This window comes from Larimichthys crocea, chromosome V, assembly GCF_000972845.2.
Source record: "Larimichthys crocea isolate SSNF chromosome V, L_crocea_2.0, whole genome shotgun sequence".
NCBI lineage: Eukaryota > Metazoa > Chordata > Actinopteri > Sciaenidae > Larimichthys > Larimichthys crocea.
Genome location: NC_040015.1, coordinates 2482237 through 2500457, shown reverse-complemented (window position 1 = coordinate 2500457; position 18221 = coordinate 2482237). Strand labels below are relative to the sequence as shown.

The 18221-nt window shown below is 45.4% G+C and overlaps 1 protein-coding gene across 4 annotated transcripts in view; it reads left to right on the top strand.

The window, feature by feature from the left end:
• The first annotated feature begins 1160 nt into the window (after window positions 1-1160).
• ppp2r5eb (protein phosphatase 2, regulatory subunit B', epsilon isoform b) overlaps window positions 1161-18221 on the top strand; it is a 45889-nt gene continuing 28828 nt past the window's right edge. Inside the window, exons 1-2 of one of the 4 annotated variants that reach the window (XM_027278697.1) lie at window positions 1161-1551; window positions 11367-11527. In XM_027278697.1, coding sequence (XP_027134498.1) covers window positions 11371-11527 — 157 coding nt within the window. In that variant the 5' untranslated portion in view covers window positions 1161-1551; window positions 11367-11370. Of the gene's footprint in view, window positions 1552-1593; window positions 1758-4777; window positions 4929-11363; window positions 11528-18221 lie in introns of those variants that run through there. The other 3 variants (XM_019259109.2, XM_027278696.1, XM_027278695.1) reach the window with 3 other exon arrangements.

Below are 18221 nucleotides of genomic sequence, written 5' to 3'. Positions count from 1 at the left end.
TAACTAAAACTTCCTTTTTTCATCTTGAGAACATTGCCAAAGTACAACCATTTCTCTCTCAAGCCAAAACAGAGACATTAATGCATTCTTGTATCAATTGTAGAATTGACTATTGTAACGCTCTACTTTGCAGGGCCGGTCTTAGCTATGGGCAATGTGGGCGGCCGCCCAGGGCGCAGTCTGCATCGGGGGCGCACGACCGCCCGAAAAAGAGATAAAGCTCGCGAATTTTCGATACCGCTCATTAAGTTAGCGGAGCGGGCGCCCCGGGAGCGGGGTGTTGACAAGGCAGAGGGGGGCGGCGGACAGACTGATGGGGGCGCACGGCGCATCCAGGGGCGCACGAGAAAATGTTCGCCTCGGGGGGCAAAATGGCCAAAATGAGCGTTATTAGCAGGTATTACATTATTGCATCAGAGCATGTTCATATTTTTAAGAGCAAACTTAAGACTTATCTTTTTTAATTTGGCTTTTACTTGAACGATTTCTTTATGTACATGTTCTGTTTATGTATTTTAATGTGCTAGGACACTTTCACTTCTGTTTATGGTGTTGGGGTGGAGGGTTAGGAGTAGATGGGGTTTTACTGTGTGAAGCACTTTGTTTTACATATTTTGTATGAAAAGTTTGATTGATGATGCGATATGATAGGGACCCCCCCACCAAAAAACAAAAAAACAAGTACGCCCATGGACGTACTCTAGCATTATTCACAGTAGACCTATATATTATAGTTATGTAACTCTCTTCCTGCTAACATCTCTCTCTCTAATCTTGGCACTTGCGTGGAAATCCCGCACACGGCGCTGCTTCGCCGGGTTCAAGTGTAACATAAACGCAGTTGAAGCTGGGTCGAAGCGACCGTCAAAGTGCGGATAACAAAGTGTGGAAGCGCAGGGCTGGGCCTCGGACAGGTTTAGCCTCATTCCAGCGCGCCGTGTGGCGGCGGACGCTCCAAACACACACACACACACACACACACACACACACACACACACACCAGCACTTTTCCTTGTCCCCTTCTCCTCCTCCACCTAACCGACAGGATTCAGAGCCTCGTTTCCCTTCCGCTTGTGACTGACACCGCCTGCCGGCCAATCACGACGCTCGACATTGCTCGCGGCAGCCAATCGCCGTCGTACGTCGATCTTAAACCCCGTCAAGCATTTCGCGTTATGTGTGCCGTGGTCTCAGCCCAGCAGTGTTGACAATAGGGTGAAAAGAAACAGCCCCGAACCGAACCGACGGACGAGCTGAAGGAAAACACCAGAACCCAGGGCTTTGGATCAGTAACGGGAATGTAATTGCGTGAACCTAATCGTTTTATACAGCCGTGTTTTGTTCTTGATGGGAGTTTGAGGATCATTCCGTTGGAAGGAAAAGGTACTCGTGGGTTTGGCTGTTTGAGGCCACATTTTCCTGCTGCTCCGCCGCTGCTCGGGAAAGGCTGCTCGCACCGAGCTGGAGGTAGCCGAACAGTCAGCCCGATAGATTTCCAAACATAGGAGAACTCCTCGCCGCCGTCTCCGTTGCGAACCGCAAAGGATCAAGGTAAAGTACTGCACTCGGAGGGCTAGCAGCCAGCCGGTCGGCTGCAGCAGCTTGTCGGGGCTCCGGACGGTGTGTGTGTGTTTCCCAAACCCAGGCTGCTCTGTCAGTCTCCGAGCGCTAGCTCACGGTAGCAGCATTAGCACTGCCTCCCCCCCTCCCCCTGTATTTACATCTGGGATGATGGCTGACCGCCCGAGCCCGCCCAGGTAACGTTATTCTTCTTAGCACACATGCAAAAATAATCCAGATTTGATCCAATCATCAACGCTTCCTCATCGGCTTTCTTTGTGTTTGATTCGCGCTAGCTGCTGCTGCTGCTGCTGGCGGCTAACGAGCTAAATGCTAACATGTTCAACTTGAGCTAACCCGCGATAGCCGCAGCGCTGACGCTAGCCAGCGACCTAAAAAAACGCCGTTTTCCCGTCTTAAAGCTAGACAGCCCGGGGAAAACGCCAGCTCGTCTCCGCGTTAGTAACATTTAAGTGTTTTGTGCACACAGGGGAGACGACTAGCTAACGGCGTATGCTTAAATTGAGGCTGTTGGTCGGGAGCTGTTGGCGCTAGCTGGCTGCTATCGCGCTGTCACGTCTTGAACGTTGTGCCGCTGCCAGGCCCGAGCTAACGAGCTAACGAGCTAACGAGCTAACGCCAGCTTCAGTTTTTGACCTTATGCAGCTGCTGGCCTACCTTTGCTGCTCTCGCTGATAACGTGAATGTGTGACATGAAACGACACGGTACATGGATGTAATCTTTATTATGTTGTTGGGCTTTAGTGGCTGATCTCTCCGGGCACGGGCACGTTTGCTTTAAAGTAAATGCTTTTGTTTTGTGTTTCAATCCTCATGGGTTGAAAAAGCTCCGTGAATCTGGTCTGAGGCAAGTTTAACTTCTCTGTCAAGTGAAGCCAACTGTGTGAATGTGTGGCGTTAATCCGCCGTGAACTTTGCCTGGCTTTGCATTGACTGTGAACGTGCCTCCCGCCTGTCATGTCTTCTCGTAGAGGCCAACATTATTTCAGCAATCGCCGATCAGAGAGAGCGATCATCACAGATAATGACACTGTAGTGACACGGACGATGAGTGAGAGACACTGTAACACACACACAGTCTTCTGGACTGACTTAAGTTCAGACTTTTTTTTTCTTTCTTTCTTTTTATCTCTGCCCTGTCAGTCATGTGTGAATAACAGCAGCATGCCAGAGGCCAGGTGTGGCGTTCTGCGTTACACGGGATGGTATTTGCTGTGTGTGTGTGTGTGTGTGTGTGTGTGTGTGTGGGCATACTTTCTGTCATACACACTCCTCCTGTCACACCGTGTCAGGGGTCAGGACCGGTGCTGAGATAGCCGAACAATCCAAAGTCTCCTGGTTTTATGATGACTCTGATGTAAGACCTGCGTCTTTCTTATCAGCTCTGTGTGTGTGTGTGTGTTTGAAAGTTGCTGAGTTAGTTTGTTCCTGACTTGTGTGAACAGTGTAATTACACCATGAACATATCACACCAATTAGACGTGCTGTCACGTTGCAGCGTTCAGTCAGTGGCAGTGACAGGAGAAAGGTTTGACATGGCAGATACGAGGAATTCATGCTGATGAGTAATTGGTGCTGGGACCATTCATTCATTCATTTTGCATATCTAACACGGTGCTATGAAATGTGTGAAACTGGCCTGGTTCTGGCTCCCAGTGTCGACGCTGTCTGCAGAGTCGAAGGCCTGAACTTTGTAGATCCGTCACTCGTCGTGAACAATGCCATGAAGCAGACGTCGGGATGTGTGCGGAGCTCGGCGTGTATAACGCACACATGCATGTTATCTGACATGAAAACTTCTTTCTGGTATTCAGTGCAGGAAATAATATTTTGCTGTCACTATAAAGTTGTTCAGACAGAGTGAATGCTGATGATTGGATACTGAGGCCAGCAGCACAGAGTAAGAGAAGAAGACGTGTCTCTCAGCAAGTTAGAGAACACTTAAATATTCTTCATGTTGAAATAAGTTTCAGAAAGCAGCGTTCTTTGCTCCTGTGTCGGCCATGATGTTAATCTGTGAATTCTTTCCCTCTGAATTTTCATATCGGTCAGTCTCTAATATTCAGTATTAATCTGTTGAGCGTGCGCACAGTTGACAGACACAAAATTCCGAGTCATTTGTTTCAAGCAAAAATATCATGAGCTTGTTTCCAGCTCGTCAGATGTAAATATTATCAGATTTTCTTAGTCTCATAATGGCAAACTGAAACTTTTTGGTGGCTGTGGCAGATGATCGGCGGTTCGATCCTCAGCTCGTCTAGTCTGCGTGTCGAAGTGTCCTGAATATGCTGAACCCTGTAGGCCGCAACATCAGTGTGTGAATGATTAGCTCCGAAAAACTGATGAGCAGTCGGCACCTTGAATCGTCTGAAGACACTATATTTTTTGTTTGTTTTGGACTGTTGGTTGGACGAAATAAGACATGAAGACGTGTCCCTGGGCTTTAGAAAAGTCACCAACGGGTCATCTGTTACATTGCTTGGTAGAGTTTATTTAACGTAACTTAGTTTATCATCATGAATGACGCTCACCACAGGACGTGAACACAGCATATTGAATATGTCCACAGTTCATAATTTAAGCAATAATAATATCCAGAGTTGATGAGCGTGTTGGACTGAACCGACAACAATTTGTCACGTTAAAAATAGCCCAAAAAAAAACTGCATGTGTGTATGAATATATTCTGTTCTATGAAAACAAACAAACTCTGAGACATCTGAAGGCTGTGCTCATTAAAATGATATTTCTGAATATTGTATTTCTGGACTTCTAGCTTCCATTTGTGAGAGATTAGATGAAGTTAAGTCAGAATCATGCAGTGTGGGCTTTGAATTTTAACTTTGGACCACAGGCGACAGCCTCGAGTTTTTCTCCTGCCAGTGTGTGTGTGTGTGTATGTCTGTGGTGTGTGTGGTGTGGTGTGTGTGTGTGTGTGTGTGTGTGTGTGTGTGTGTGTGTGTGTGTGTGTGTGTGTGCTGTCCCCTCTCTTCAGCTCCGTTCGCTCTGCCTTGCCATTGCCTATTTGTTGACTTCCTGTCGAACAGCAGCTCCCTCCCTCCTCTTCCTCCCTTTCTGTCGGCTGTGCCCCCTCCTCTCTCCTTCTTCCTTGTTCTCCTAATCCCACCCTCCGCGAGCCTGTTTGGATGTCATCTGCTCTCTTATGTAAGAGGCGATGGGAGGGGAAGGGCTTCGGCGCTCGGGTGCCATATGCACGACCAGCCACCGTAGTAGTCTCGCTCTGCCGTGTCGTGTGTTGTGGTGTTCTCGCCATCAGCCGGTTTGTCAGAGAGAGGGGGGTAGGGACTGATGGTTGTTCACAGGGATTCCAGTGCCCCTTTGCACAGGTAAGTGGAGCTGAAGCAACATTTGAAAGGGAGGATGACTGGTTTGCTTTGACAGCTCTTTGAATATTCATCAGTGACGATGATCTCTGCTTCTGGACGATCGATGCACCCCAAGAGTCTGTTTGATGGCGTCTTCGCACAGGTTGGAAGTTGTATTAGGATGCGGCCTGTGTGCAGAGTATCACAAATTCGAAGAGCGTCACTTCTTTGTGTTCACCATGGATTCATGTGCTGATCAGTTTGTTGTGAAATTGCTTCACCGTGTCAAAATCAGCAAATCTGCATGTTGGAGGAGCTGCAGCAGGACAACAGATCAGTGACTTATTTATTTGTTGTTCATTAATCAATCAAATGGCTAATTGTTGTGTCCCCAAAAACACAACTTTTCCCGGCGCCTGCTGCCCCGTACATCATCCCAGCTCGTGGATTTTTACTGAAATGAACGTACTCGCAAAGGTGTCAGCGTGTACGTCACAGCTGCTCCACTCTAAGCCTTCAGCTGGAGTTAATCCCAGACCGAAGGTGATTTTTCAGAGGCAGGCTTTTGTTTGGCTCAGGTGTCACTTCTCAGTTTTTGGTTACCTGGCCGCCGGAGGAGTTGAACCGAGCAGCCACTGATGAGACGGATCAGGGTTGAGCTGGAGGTGTTTTCTCGCCCCGCTGACAACACTGATGCCCGACAGACGGCGTTCATACAGATGGATCGTCAACAGCTGTGTGGTTGTGAGCAGAGGCGACAGATGACTGCGTGTAATGAGTTTTGTCGTGTGAATCTGTGACTGCAGTGTGTGTACATTTAAAGAGAGTTAAAATGTTTTAGGTCTTTAACCAAAGATCAGTGCACATGTTGTGATTAACAACATCAGGCTCATTAAATGGGCAGTATGAGGTACTTCTGCATAGTTGGATGATGTCCAGACTTCTAGTCTCCGGCACTTCTCTTGTGCGGGCGCGGCTGATTTGGTCTGTTCTCCACGTGATTTCAAACCCCAACGATAGTTTCAGAAACGCTTTGCTCACCAGACTTTGTTAACTGGCTCAGATTTGGTTTTTCCTTGGTTCAAGTGATTCTACCACGAGTCAATGTGCTACAAAGTTATTTGTTTCCCATTTGTCTGTTTTTACTATCTTTACTTTACTTCTGTGTCTTGACTATCTGCCAGCTTGAGCTGTACGTGAACGCACTGACTGTGGATCAGTACCTCGTATGAACTGTCCCTTTTAAGCTTTGTGAAAATTACATCTGAGTGAGCCGTTTGTTCAAGCCTTCTTGGAGTAGTTACATGAGTGACGAGAAGCGTCAGGACCACATCATATGTTTGTGTCGCAGTAATTACTCGGCAGCACGTTGTGATGTCATGAGTTAGGAAAGTGGGGCACTTCACGAAGCAGTCTCCTGGGGGAAACCTGGAGTAGGGTCCGGATATGGGTCTGGAAAAGAATGGAACAAGGATTTGGTCATTTCTAGATCCTGAGTTCTGAATCTTACCATCATAGTGGTAGAAGCATCTCAGTGAAGACAGTAACCAGCAAATACAATGAGCTCTTTCATTAATCACACTTGTCAGTCTTGATTATGATCTGACTCCACTCACACTCACATTGCTTCAACAGCCTGACGGTCTCTTACCACAGATGGAAGAGACGCTGGTCTGCAGCCATGAATGACTTGTAAAATTGCAGTACAGTACTGTATACGATGATGGACGGTCAGCTGTGCAGCCTCATGTTGCTTGTAAAAGGCTTTCACTGTCAGCAGGAGTGTGTGTGTGTGTATGTGTGCGTGCGCTGAATGCTGAGTGTGTCCACCAGACCTCGAACATATCAGTGGACAGAGAGGACACACTGTACGCCCGCCGCTGTGACTTTGTGCTGACTGCATCTCTAACGCCCGGTCAGAGTTTTAGCCTCCAGTGTCACACTCACGTCTCTTTACATAATGTGTTTTTTTTTTTTTTTTGCTCCAGTTTCAGTTGACTTCTTCTCGTGGTTTCTTGTCATCCAGTCGAGTTGGTGTGGACTTGTTCGGGATCTTTTACCTCTCCTGACACGACGCTGTCTCCAGTTATTGTTCCGTACAGTGTGTGGAAGTCTGGATGTCCAAACTGTCAAATAAAAGTTAATGACACAATGATAAGCCTCTGTCCATAGACCAGTTCTGTTATAAGTACAGTTTGACGGCTTTTGAGGGTTCACATTGAGCTTACTTGGGGATGATAATTCAGTCTTGGTTTTGGGGAGTGAAACATTTTAATGGATTTTAAGAAAAGTTGTACCTTATGTATTATATATTTAAGTTTATATTAATTACTTCAGGAAAAAGAAAAAAAAATAGTTTGCACACCAGATTAAAGTTTCCAAAACTTAATTTGGCTGAAAAAGAAAGTGTTTTTGGATGCACAACTAAATTTTGAGTTAATAAATAGAAAATATCTGAACATGTTCAGAGGAATCAGACCTTGTCTCAGGAGGAGGAGTTTTATATGCAAACAGCATGTTGACACCAACCAGCAACCTGTGTGGTTCATGGTGAAATGAAGCCTATGCAGAAGTGCCAAAAACTGCAGTTCCTCTAACGTCCACTTGAGGCTGGCTCCAGAAGTGAGTCAGTCTCCATAAGTCCCCATGTTCAAATGTCCAACTTCACAGCAGAAATAAACATGTTTACAGCCTGGTACAAAAAACAGTTTTGGTCTCTGTAGCTAATTTCCCCGTTCATGACAACTGTACTGAGGGTGAATTTATATACAACTCACCGGTTCAGATTATATTAAGGATTAAAGTTATGCAGAATTAAGAGCGTGGATGCTTTGATTGACAGATGGGTGTCGTCACGGGTGGCTTGTTTGAGCACTCAGGCGTGATTCAGCCCGCCTCACATCTGTTGATCCACGTCTCTGCTCATTGTTAGTTTAGCTCGGAAAGTGGAAGAGGCAGGACAGTGAACATGACAGCAGCCAGAGCCACCACACACTGAGCTCCACAGCGGCTCTTCAGAAACCTGTGGGTGACGTCACGTATACGTAAATGTGACCATTCATGTTGCATGGTATTTGCATGTTGACATGCTATGTTTAAAAGTACATAAATGTAGGGGCGGCAGTAGCTCAGTCTTTGGGAACCAGTCTTTGGGAACTTGGCTTGGGAACCGGAGGGTGGCCAGTTCAAGTCCTGCATGGACCAAAAATATGGAAGGTGGACTGGTAGCTGGAGAGGTGCCAGTTCACCTCCTGGGCACTGCTGAGGTGCCCTTGAGCAAGGCACCCCACCCCCAACCCCCCATCTCTCTCCACATTTGCATGTCTATGCCCTTGTACTGTGTGTGTGTGTGTGTGTGTGTGTGTGTGTGTGTGTGTGTTAAAATGCATGTCTAATAAGGATGTAACGATGCATCGTGACACGATTTAAAATCGGTACAAATGCGGTTGACAGAAAAAATGAATCGTGATTCTTGGCGAATGCGAGAGAAGTAGGATATGTTCTTTTTCGTCTTTTTAAAAAAATTAGAAATAGGTTACGTTGTGGCTGCAGCTTCCACTGCCACGTCTGCCTTTCTGTGTCTCTCTCACACACACACACACACACCCCTACACCTACACCTACACACATGCGCAGTAGTGGTAATCGGCGTCAGGCCTGTCTGTACCGTAAATGATACCATAACACAGACCCTCCAGGAATTCACGATGTTGCAACTTCAACGCAACTTCAGTGAATCCCCGTAAATTCGGGGGTGTTGCAATTTTAACCAATCACCGCAACTTCCGCGCAGTCTGCACCGGGGATTAAACTCGGGGCAGGGACGGCCGCACGGTGCGCCGCGACCGGCTCTGCATTTACAGCGCCCGGACCTCGCCGTTTCCCGGGGCCGTGGACTCTCATTGAAGGGTTAATGAAATAGAGTGAAAAATGAATTTCCCCATCGAGGGATTAATAAAGTATATTATCTTCTTCTTCTAAATGAAAGGGCCACTTCCTTTATGATTAGTTTAATAAGACGTTTCAGGATATTACGAAGAACAACAACATAACAATGTTAGTTTATGGACTGATTTTGAAATCTTTTCAATATTAATAAATAAATAAATGTATAAATATTGTAAGAATGATGTCTGAAGTGAAAACGTTGAGTTTAGAGTTGGCTTACCTTACTGCGATGAACAGACAGACGAGGTGTGATGAAGGAAATGTTCAGAAACATTCAGATAGCACAATAGTTAAATCATTTGGCTGGTTTTCATCTGCATCCATGTGGCATAACGGATCGTTTTGTTTCTGTGAGAATATCTTAGGATATTAATTGTCAGTTGTCAATAACAGAAAATTAATGTTGAGTGTAAAGATGGTGATGCGTGAACATTATGTGCCGCTGTGCACGTCTGTTTTACTAGATAGAAAAATGCGATAGATAGTAATAATGTCCAAATGCAGTACTCAAATACTTGTACACATCTCTACTCCGTACACACATGGATGCTGTGTTGATGATCCAATCAGAGGACCATGAAACAATCTCAGCTCACACGTCGCACATATCAAAGAATAACAAGGTCAGAAGTCTCCAAAAGTCTCCACGCATCAGACCAAACTTCTGCTAAAAGTTCAGACTTTGTTTCTCACCAGACACATCCTCGTACCCTCAGTCAGCTTAAAAGAAATCTTCACTCTTCTTCTTCCTCCTGGGTGTGGTGCACAGAGGTTGTTCAGCAGTTTAAAGTGCTTCTTCTTCTGTGGTTTTGTTTCACTTGTCACCGCGTTTCAGACGTAATCAGCAGCGAACACACAGCGGTGGACGTTTCCTCAGCTTCCTCAAACTGTGGCAGCGTCTCGCAGCCACAGAATCAGCTCCATTGTTGTGGGCAGACGTGTGTGTGTGTGTAGCGAGTGTTGACAGTCCGTTGGCATGTAGGGAGGGCGGTGTGTTTGTGTACTGTAACCACGCCTCACCAGAGGCCTAAATAGTGTCGCATGCTGGGAAAACGAGGCCATCAGCTGTGGCTGCTCAGGTTTGGATGTTTCCTCTGTTTTGATACTTTGATGAGGTCACTACCAAGAAGAACCTCACGGCTGTGGAGCTGCGTCATAACGGCCAAATATATCCCGCTGGTTATGAAAAGATAAAAATGAAACCATAATGAACTGAGCTTTAATAATTTTTTCTTTAGTCTCAAGTGTCTTTTTCTTGATTAATCGATAAGTTGTTGACATTGCCAAAAATAATTGTATCTTTGGGCAGCTCCAAAAAATGTAGTGGTGTTTCGCTCCATCCTTCCCACATTTTCTCCAACAGTTCTGATCGACTGCCAGGTTCTTCCAGCAGAGCTCACGTCAATGTGACGCTGTTGCTGTCCGATCTCCACACGACACCAGACCCAACCAGAAGCGCTTAGCCCGCCAGACTTTATTAACTTGATCTGATTTGGTCATTTTTCTGGTTTATGTGCTTCTAAATATTTAAATATACTCTGTTGTTTGTTTTATAACCATCAGTTTGCACGAGGTGTTTTTATTTTGAAAATCAACTAAGTTCTCTGTTGTTTCTGTGTCTGACTTCCTGTCAGCTTGAGCTGCTCTGTGCAGATTGACGTCAAAAATAGAACAGCCGTGTATTCTCCGCGGCACCGAGTGGAGGCCCGCTTCTGAACTGGACTGCAGTGGGGCCGCTGGAGTTTGAATCATTGACTAGAACAGTCGTGATTAGCTCCGCCTAAATGGGTTGCCTGGTGGAATTTAGACTTTAGGGCAACAAACTTCACTGTTACCGTGTCATTTCATTGCGCCTCAATTTTTCAACCTCCTTTTTAAAGGTGCAGTGTGTAAGATTTTGGGGCCTTTTTATTTTCAGAATAAGGCAGACATGTAACATAATATTCATAACTATGTTTTCATGCATGTATAATCACCTGAAAATAAACATCTTTTTGTTAGATATAAATTATTCTTTTGTATCTACAGTGGGAGCGGGTCCCCTTTCATTGAGGCAGCCATGTTGAAACAACGTGTTTCTACAGTAGCCCAGAACAGACGAACTAAATAGTGATTAGCGATTGGACCGCTATATGCAACAAAATTCTACACACTGGACCTTTTTAAAAAGTAAATATTCAAAACTTTACTGCAAATGTGTAAATTATATATTTTTTCTCTTGCTGCCTGGTCAAATGTCAGAATGAAATCAGAATCTAGAAATCTAGAAAGAAGAAAAACTTGAATCGATGAATTATCAAAATAGTTGATTGATATAATGACTAAATTCAATCAGTTAATCGACCAATCACTGCAGCTCATGAATCCATCCTATAAAGAAACGTGCTGATGAATGACGATCAGCACTTTGAACGTTGTGTGGTTGATCACTTCATGAACTGAGAGCTCTCTGACCGTGCGTCTGATGTGATCGTGTTAACCAGCCCGTCTCTCCTGTGTTTCTCCCAGCAGGGCTATGTCCTCGGCAGCCACCACGTCTCCATCTGTGGACAAAGTGGACGGATTTTCACGGAAGTCTGTCAGGAAGGCCAAGCAGAAGCGGTCGCAGAGTTCGTCCCAGTTCCGCTCTCAGGGCAAACCCATAGAGCTCACGCCCTTGCCACTGCTCAAGGGTAAGAGGGGAAGGGGGGAGTGTTCGGGTGAGGAGGGGGGAGGGGGCTGAAATCCTCTTTGTCTCCTGCAAAAGTAATCATTGAGTTCATTATGCACAGATCAGATAAGAAAGGCGTCTCTCAAATGAAGCCGGTCTGAAAGTCTTGCTTCATTAGGTGCTGCTGACCTCCGTGTATCAGTTTCAGCAGCGTTTGAACTTTTGACTTCTCTCTTTAGTATCCTTTATTATTCATCAGGTGTGTACTAATGTGTCCCAGTCAACCTGAAAGCAACCCCGTCTGTTAAAGGTGCTTCAATTCAAGTTGTTTTAACATGAGTCAGTAGACGGTGTCACCTGCCTGTGAGCTCCTGTCAGACCTGCCAGGCTTCAGTCAGTAATTCACCTTGATCTGTGTCTCAAACTATGCTGTGCTGGGGATGAGCTGCTGGTGTGTACAAAAAAGTTAGTGCAGTTCCCCCTGGATTGCTCCTGGTTTCCCCGGCCTGATGGCTAGATAGAAGCTGAACCTGTTCCGCAGGTCGCTGTGGTCGGTGGTCACAGCACAGCACCTGGTTTGGTCCTTAAACACAACGCTAACAGTTTTCTTCAGTGAGCAGAGCAGAGATTGGCCCGTCTGCTAATGGTGCAACAAAGCATGCAACAGATCAGAGAGCGTTTTAAATAAAAGGTGACAGGCCCGCTGCTCAATGAGCTGTTTGTTCCAAGCAAGTTCTGAGCAAGCTGAGAGGAGGAATGCAGATTATGGATGGCAGAGCTCTGAGACGAGTGTTACAGAGACAGAAGCTGAGACGAGCCTTTACACTGAAGCCTCCACCTCCACCTCCACCTCAGCATGCCTTTTAACATATAAACCACGCACTGAGTGAGCCAGATTATGTTGCTGCTTTGCCAGAGTCTGTCTGTGTGCTGTTGTTGTTGTTGGTGTGTGTGTGTGTGTGATCACTACATGCCTAGACAGGTAGATCATCATGGTGATCACACAGGGCGGGGCAGTGCTGCGTCTGTCTCTGATATGGACAAAAGACATCAGAAAACATCCTGTTGATTGTCATTTGCAGGTCCGGAACCTCAGACTCAGGACCACTGATGGAGGTTGACTTCCTAAAACTTTATTACGAGGGACCGGAGGTGTGATGCTGTGTTGTCTCAGAATCGTTAGGGAATGCCAGCGTGTTGCTAAGCAGCCGAGTGTGTTCATACATATCACGCTGTAGGTTAAAGTGAGTCGCAAGGCGTAGTAATAACACAATGAGACTAGAGTTGCACAATACCCACGGTATACACGGTACCCCGCGGTGCCAAATCATAACCGTCGCTACTATACTAGAAATTTTACACTACCGTGGATTACTATACTACCGGTGCCGGTCTCCGCTTCACAGCGGCCACCTCTACTCTCCTCCCGGCTTCTCACTGCATGCTACTCCTTTGTAAACAAACCAACATGGAACCGCAACCGAACTACACAGCTGCTGAATGATTGGCTGTTTGCCTGTTACTGGTGACGTCCAGGGATATGATAGGCTGTTTCCGCACGCTGGGTCCACCCGTCTGTTAGCTGATTGGCTCTTCGTGTGTTTCTGCCCGCAAGAACGAACTCCGCGAAGACAGCTCCTTGATAGAAACTCGCTTCAAAACAAACGACAAGCTAATGTTCTGTCTCGCCCAGACACGAGACAACACACTCACCATGGCAGAAGCACCGGGCCCGAGCAGCGAGTCTGCCGTGGCGTCTTCGTCAGTGGCAACACTAATTTTGCTTAAAAAACAAACGTTGTTGTTTCAAACTAACTTGTACAAATACATTGCAGTTTATAAAAATAATAATAATAAAAAAAGGCCGCAGTATCGCGATAATACCCGGAACCGCGATACTTTGTCTGGTATAGTATCGTGGTTACTCATTTTAGTATCGTGACAACTCTAAATGAGACACCGCCTTCCTTTCCCCTTGTGTAAATACAGCAGTGTGCGGTTTGGCGGTGACAGCAGGAATGTTGCCACACAGAAACCAGGCGGGTCCTCCGCCGCCGAGTTTGATGGAAAACCACTTCCTGGTTTCTTGTCGGGCTCTGCCCTGCCACCCCCAGAGTGGGCGGGGTTTATATTCAGGACTGGAGGCCTGAGCTCTCTCCCTGTGTTTATGTGTTAAAGTGTGTGTGTGTGTGTGTGTGTGTACACATTTGTCTGCCTTCATGCTTCACTTGCACTTGTTTTCCTTATGTAAACACTACATGCTACCAGCACACAGCAAGCACACCTGACCTCCGCCCGCACACACACAGTTGGTGTTGATTCCATGAGCTGCATCGCTGATAGAAGTACAGTGTGTTAAAGAGTGAAGTATCAAACGGCACCAGGCTTGTTTTGAATAGTTCTGATAGTCCTGAAGTTCCTGGAAAGCAGAACGTCTCATTACAGTGTGTAAAATATAACCTCAAACATTGTTTACATCAAATATAATCCTCATCAGAACATGTTCCAAGCAGCGACCTCTGTGTCTATGAAGTGAAGCCAACACAGCAAGTACCAAAACTGCAGTTCCTCAAATGTCCACTTGAGGCTGGCTCCAGAAGTGAGTCAGTCTCCATAAGTCCCCATGTTCAAATGTCCAACTTCACAGCAACAATAAACACTTTGTACCTGGTACAAAAAACAGTTTTGGTCTCTGTAGCTAATTTCCCTGTTTATGACAACTGTACTGATAGGGATATTCTAAATATGACAGAGAATGTCGGTCTCAACATACAGATGTTCTGTTTGTTTAAACCACCTGGAAGTGTTTTCATGCTGTTTGTGTTGATGCCATGTGCTCACACTTCACATATTTGCTAAAAGATACTTAAAAGAATGTTAAAAATTGGATCTGGAAAAAAGAATAAATTCGGTTTAGTTTTGAAAAGTTGGAACATGCAGATGGAAACGATTCTGCAGAATGTCTTTGCAAACTGTCAGTCTAGTATTTTTCATAACTTTTTATTCATAACTTTGCTGCACGGCCGTCTGGCAAACTTAGACACAGGATGTGTGACTTCCTTTGTTTGTTTTCAAGTCGCCTTTTCTCCAGAATACAAAGATCCACTTTGAAGTGGGGAAGAATGCCTCTTTCACAGCGTCTGATGATTCGGCATCACGTCGTCTCGTCTCACTGACGGTGTGAAGAATGGACGCCGTATGCGTGACGTCACCCACGGGTTTCTGAATTACTGTCAGCATGGTCGCCACCATGTCGGCTGTCCTGCCTCTTCTGCCTCCCAGCTGGTCTGCAAAGACGAGTCACTGAAGAAGGAAAATTCTCCTGATAGTGTCCTTATAATCAGACTGAACTGCCATTTTGTTTCAAGTAGTAGATGTGTGTGGAATTCAGAGGCTGTTACCTTGTGATTGGAGTCATGTCTCATAAAATACTGTGATTTTAGTTTACAGGGAACCATTTCAAATGAAGCTCTTCTGATAATTTTAAACTACATTCTAACGTGACTTCCTCCTAGAAAGTAAATAATCCAACAGGTGTCTCTCGTGAAAGACCTTGTTTGTGTTTTTGGCGTTTTCTAGTTTGTCTTTTTACGGTCGCTCTGTATTTATCTGTGGCTCTTTCAGTACCCCCCTGCTTCAGGTTCACATGTTCACTTCACATTCACACGGCTACACACATTTCTCACCTCCCTGGTACAATCGCAGTCTGCTGCTCCTAACCGCCGAGCAGCTCCCGCTTGCTACCCCGCACGGTCGCTTCAGGAGGCGGGTTACCTCCAAACGGAGCCAGGCTGTCCTGAATTAGAAAACTGAGCTGGACACGTCACAGTTGAGAGATGTGATTGTGAGGTGCTGTACTCTGTGCCCGCAGAGACATACAGTGAGTACATTAAGGAGGACGACACAGCTCAGATGATGTTTGAGGTTGGCTGCTTGTGGAGCGTCTGTTCAGAACACACATTTTAAACTCTGTCCATATTCATTTACACACTGATTAGCTGAGTTACGTTTCCACTTTCAAGGAAAGCAGCTGTGAAAAACACATAGCTGCTATGCCCGGCTGCGTTAAAGGATGCTGTGATGGGGAGCTTGTCTTTCAGGAAACATTTCTCTTACACTGACATGGTGTGGAAATAGCTTTGGCACTGTGAGACCAAAGTGATGCTGATGCATGTTGTTGGCTCATGAGATAAACGTGCTACTTTTAGCTACTTAACAGCATTTTGCTTCATCTTACTAAATCTGACCGTCGTATCATTGAAAACTCAAGGTGTTTTTTACCCTGAAACAGGAGCTCAGTGCTGCAGCAGGAACTGTTGATCTACACTTATAAGAAGAGTTCAACATTTTAGGAGACGTGCTTATTCGACGCACGTGATGGATATCACACTCACTTTGTCGTATGGAGCTGGAGCAAACATGGGTTAGCGTAGCTTAGCATATAGACTGGATGTGGTGGTAAACAGCTAACCCAGCTCCAGAAATACGTTTTTAAGAAATGTCAGAATCTTCTGTTTTTCTGCTTTTCTCCATTTAACTTCTAGGCTGGCAAAATTCCTGGAATTTTCAAAGTTGGAATAAATGGGAATAAACCTGGAATTTAGTAAATTAAAGGTTGGCCCTTAACGGGGAACTTATAATATATATTTTAGAATAACCTCGACTAAAACAATCAGATTTCATGCAGGTCCACTTGAATATCTGCTATCACATGCACATAACACACTGCTTACTGCAGGGCTATCAGTGATGCCGGGTCCATGTTTGATCAACCTGCACCGACCGACGTTTTAAACTAACCCGCCCGAACTCAGACTGCAGCAAAAATTGTGAAATATTGTACCCAACCCGCTTCCTGACCCGCGTTTTAAAAAGTAGTCTATACTTTCTCTCTGTAGAGCTCGTGGCATCTTCGTGCGAGTTATTCAGCCAATAAAGTCTGTGTATTTCACAGAAAGTTTTGTCTACTACATAAATTACAAAACTTTACTTGGCATCTTTATTTCAAATGACTTTGAAATTTATGTTTAGATTTATGTTTGGATATGATCCGGTTTGTTTAGATTACCCCCAGTTTACAGTAAATTCCCATGGAGTTTTCCAATTTGAAATATTTCCAAAATTTCAGAGCTTAAAGTTCCCAAAAGTTTTTGGAAAGTTTCTGTAAATTTACCATAAAGTTTCCACCCCCATCCCATTGAACTGAAGTTTGCGACTGGTAGGGCCGTTTTCCACATTTCATAGACCAAATGATGAATCATTTGCAGATGAATCAATGATAAAAGTAACGGTTAGTCACAGTCTGAGCTGAACATGTCGTACATTTGATCTTGCTCAGAAACAAATGAATTAAGTTCAGCTCCAATCTTCCTTTTAAATTTGACAAAACCTCAAAGTGACTTTGGTGGTTGAGAGAAAAGTTAAAGATTGTGAGACTCTGATGGCCATCAGCGAGGTTGAAACAAAAAAAGCCATTCATCAGAGTAAATAGGAACCAGTTTTTCTCGAGGCCAACGAACCAAAACAAATGTTAGAGAGCGGCTGCAGCCAGAGACTTGGACTTGTTGGCTGAAGATGCTTTGGTGTCCTTTTGTTCAACCTGAGCAGCTAAAATGTAAAAAACCAAATCACAGATTGTAGTGTGTGAAGGAGCACAAGTGTCTCCTAGGATTTAGATCAGGACACTCGAGTCCACTCTAACCTCTGAGCCGACTTCCACTCCCAGATATGTCTGCAGGAGAACCAGCAGTGAGTCCTTCCACTCTGTCTCTGTGGCACACTCCCGTGTTAAACCACCGCGTGGTGTAATTGAATTAATGAATGCCATCGACCATTGTGGGCCTACCGAGCCACCTCGGAGGACAGCAGCAGAAACGTGTGCGTGCGTGTGTCCCCTTCAGGTCATTGTCTCTCTCTGACTGACGGGCTCTTCCACCTCTGATCTCTCAGTGTCATGTAACTGCTGCAGAGATGGAGTGTGCCGGACAAAGCTGGCTGCCTCAAGGCTCGACCCGCTCGAGTCAGCGTTCAGAAACAGATTTCATTCCATTCCACCTTTCTACAATTTATTCAGTTTTTATTTGTGAGCTGCTTTTTCTTTTTTGTCATTTGAGATGATCTTTGTTGTTAGTTTTCCTGTTAAATCAAAGTTGCTCTTCTCCCGCTGTGTGTAGATGCTGCTGCATCATATTTCAGGATATTTGTTTTATAAGAAAGAGGCGCGGACACAACAGGTTTTTATTATTTCAAGGACACTTTAAGACAAACCTGTTCTCCGGCTTGTGCTTCATTTGACCTTCTTCTTCTGTCTAATGGAGGACGATGCTTTGCTGTTTCTTTCCCCCTCATTTCCATAATCTCTGCGTTTACTTCCCGCCTTGAGGTACATGTGTACGCAGCAGCAGCAGAGGTGGGCGTCTGAACAGCTGTACTCTGCAAGCAGGCACATCATCAAGATGCACAAATCCTCCTCCTCTTTTTTTTCCCCTCCTCATTGCGGGTTAGTCACCATTGCAGGTCAGACTTCAGCCAAAAAAAATTATGAGCAGGGTCCTGGTAAGGCACAGTGGATTATATAAATCCCGTCGTTGGCAGTGCAGCTCGTTCCTAGACGTTTAGAGGAAGACCAGGACAGAGGGTGCAGTTTCCTCCAGGGGATCCCAGGGCAAATGCAAGTGACGCAAGTGGCAGGAATTTTCACAATAGACCCAGTAGGA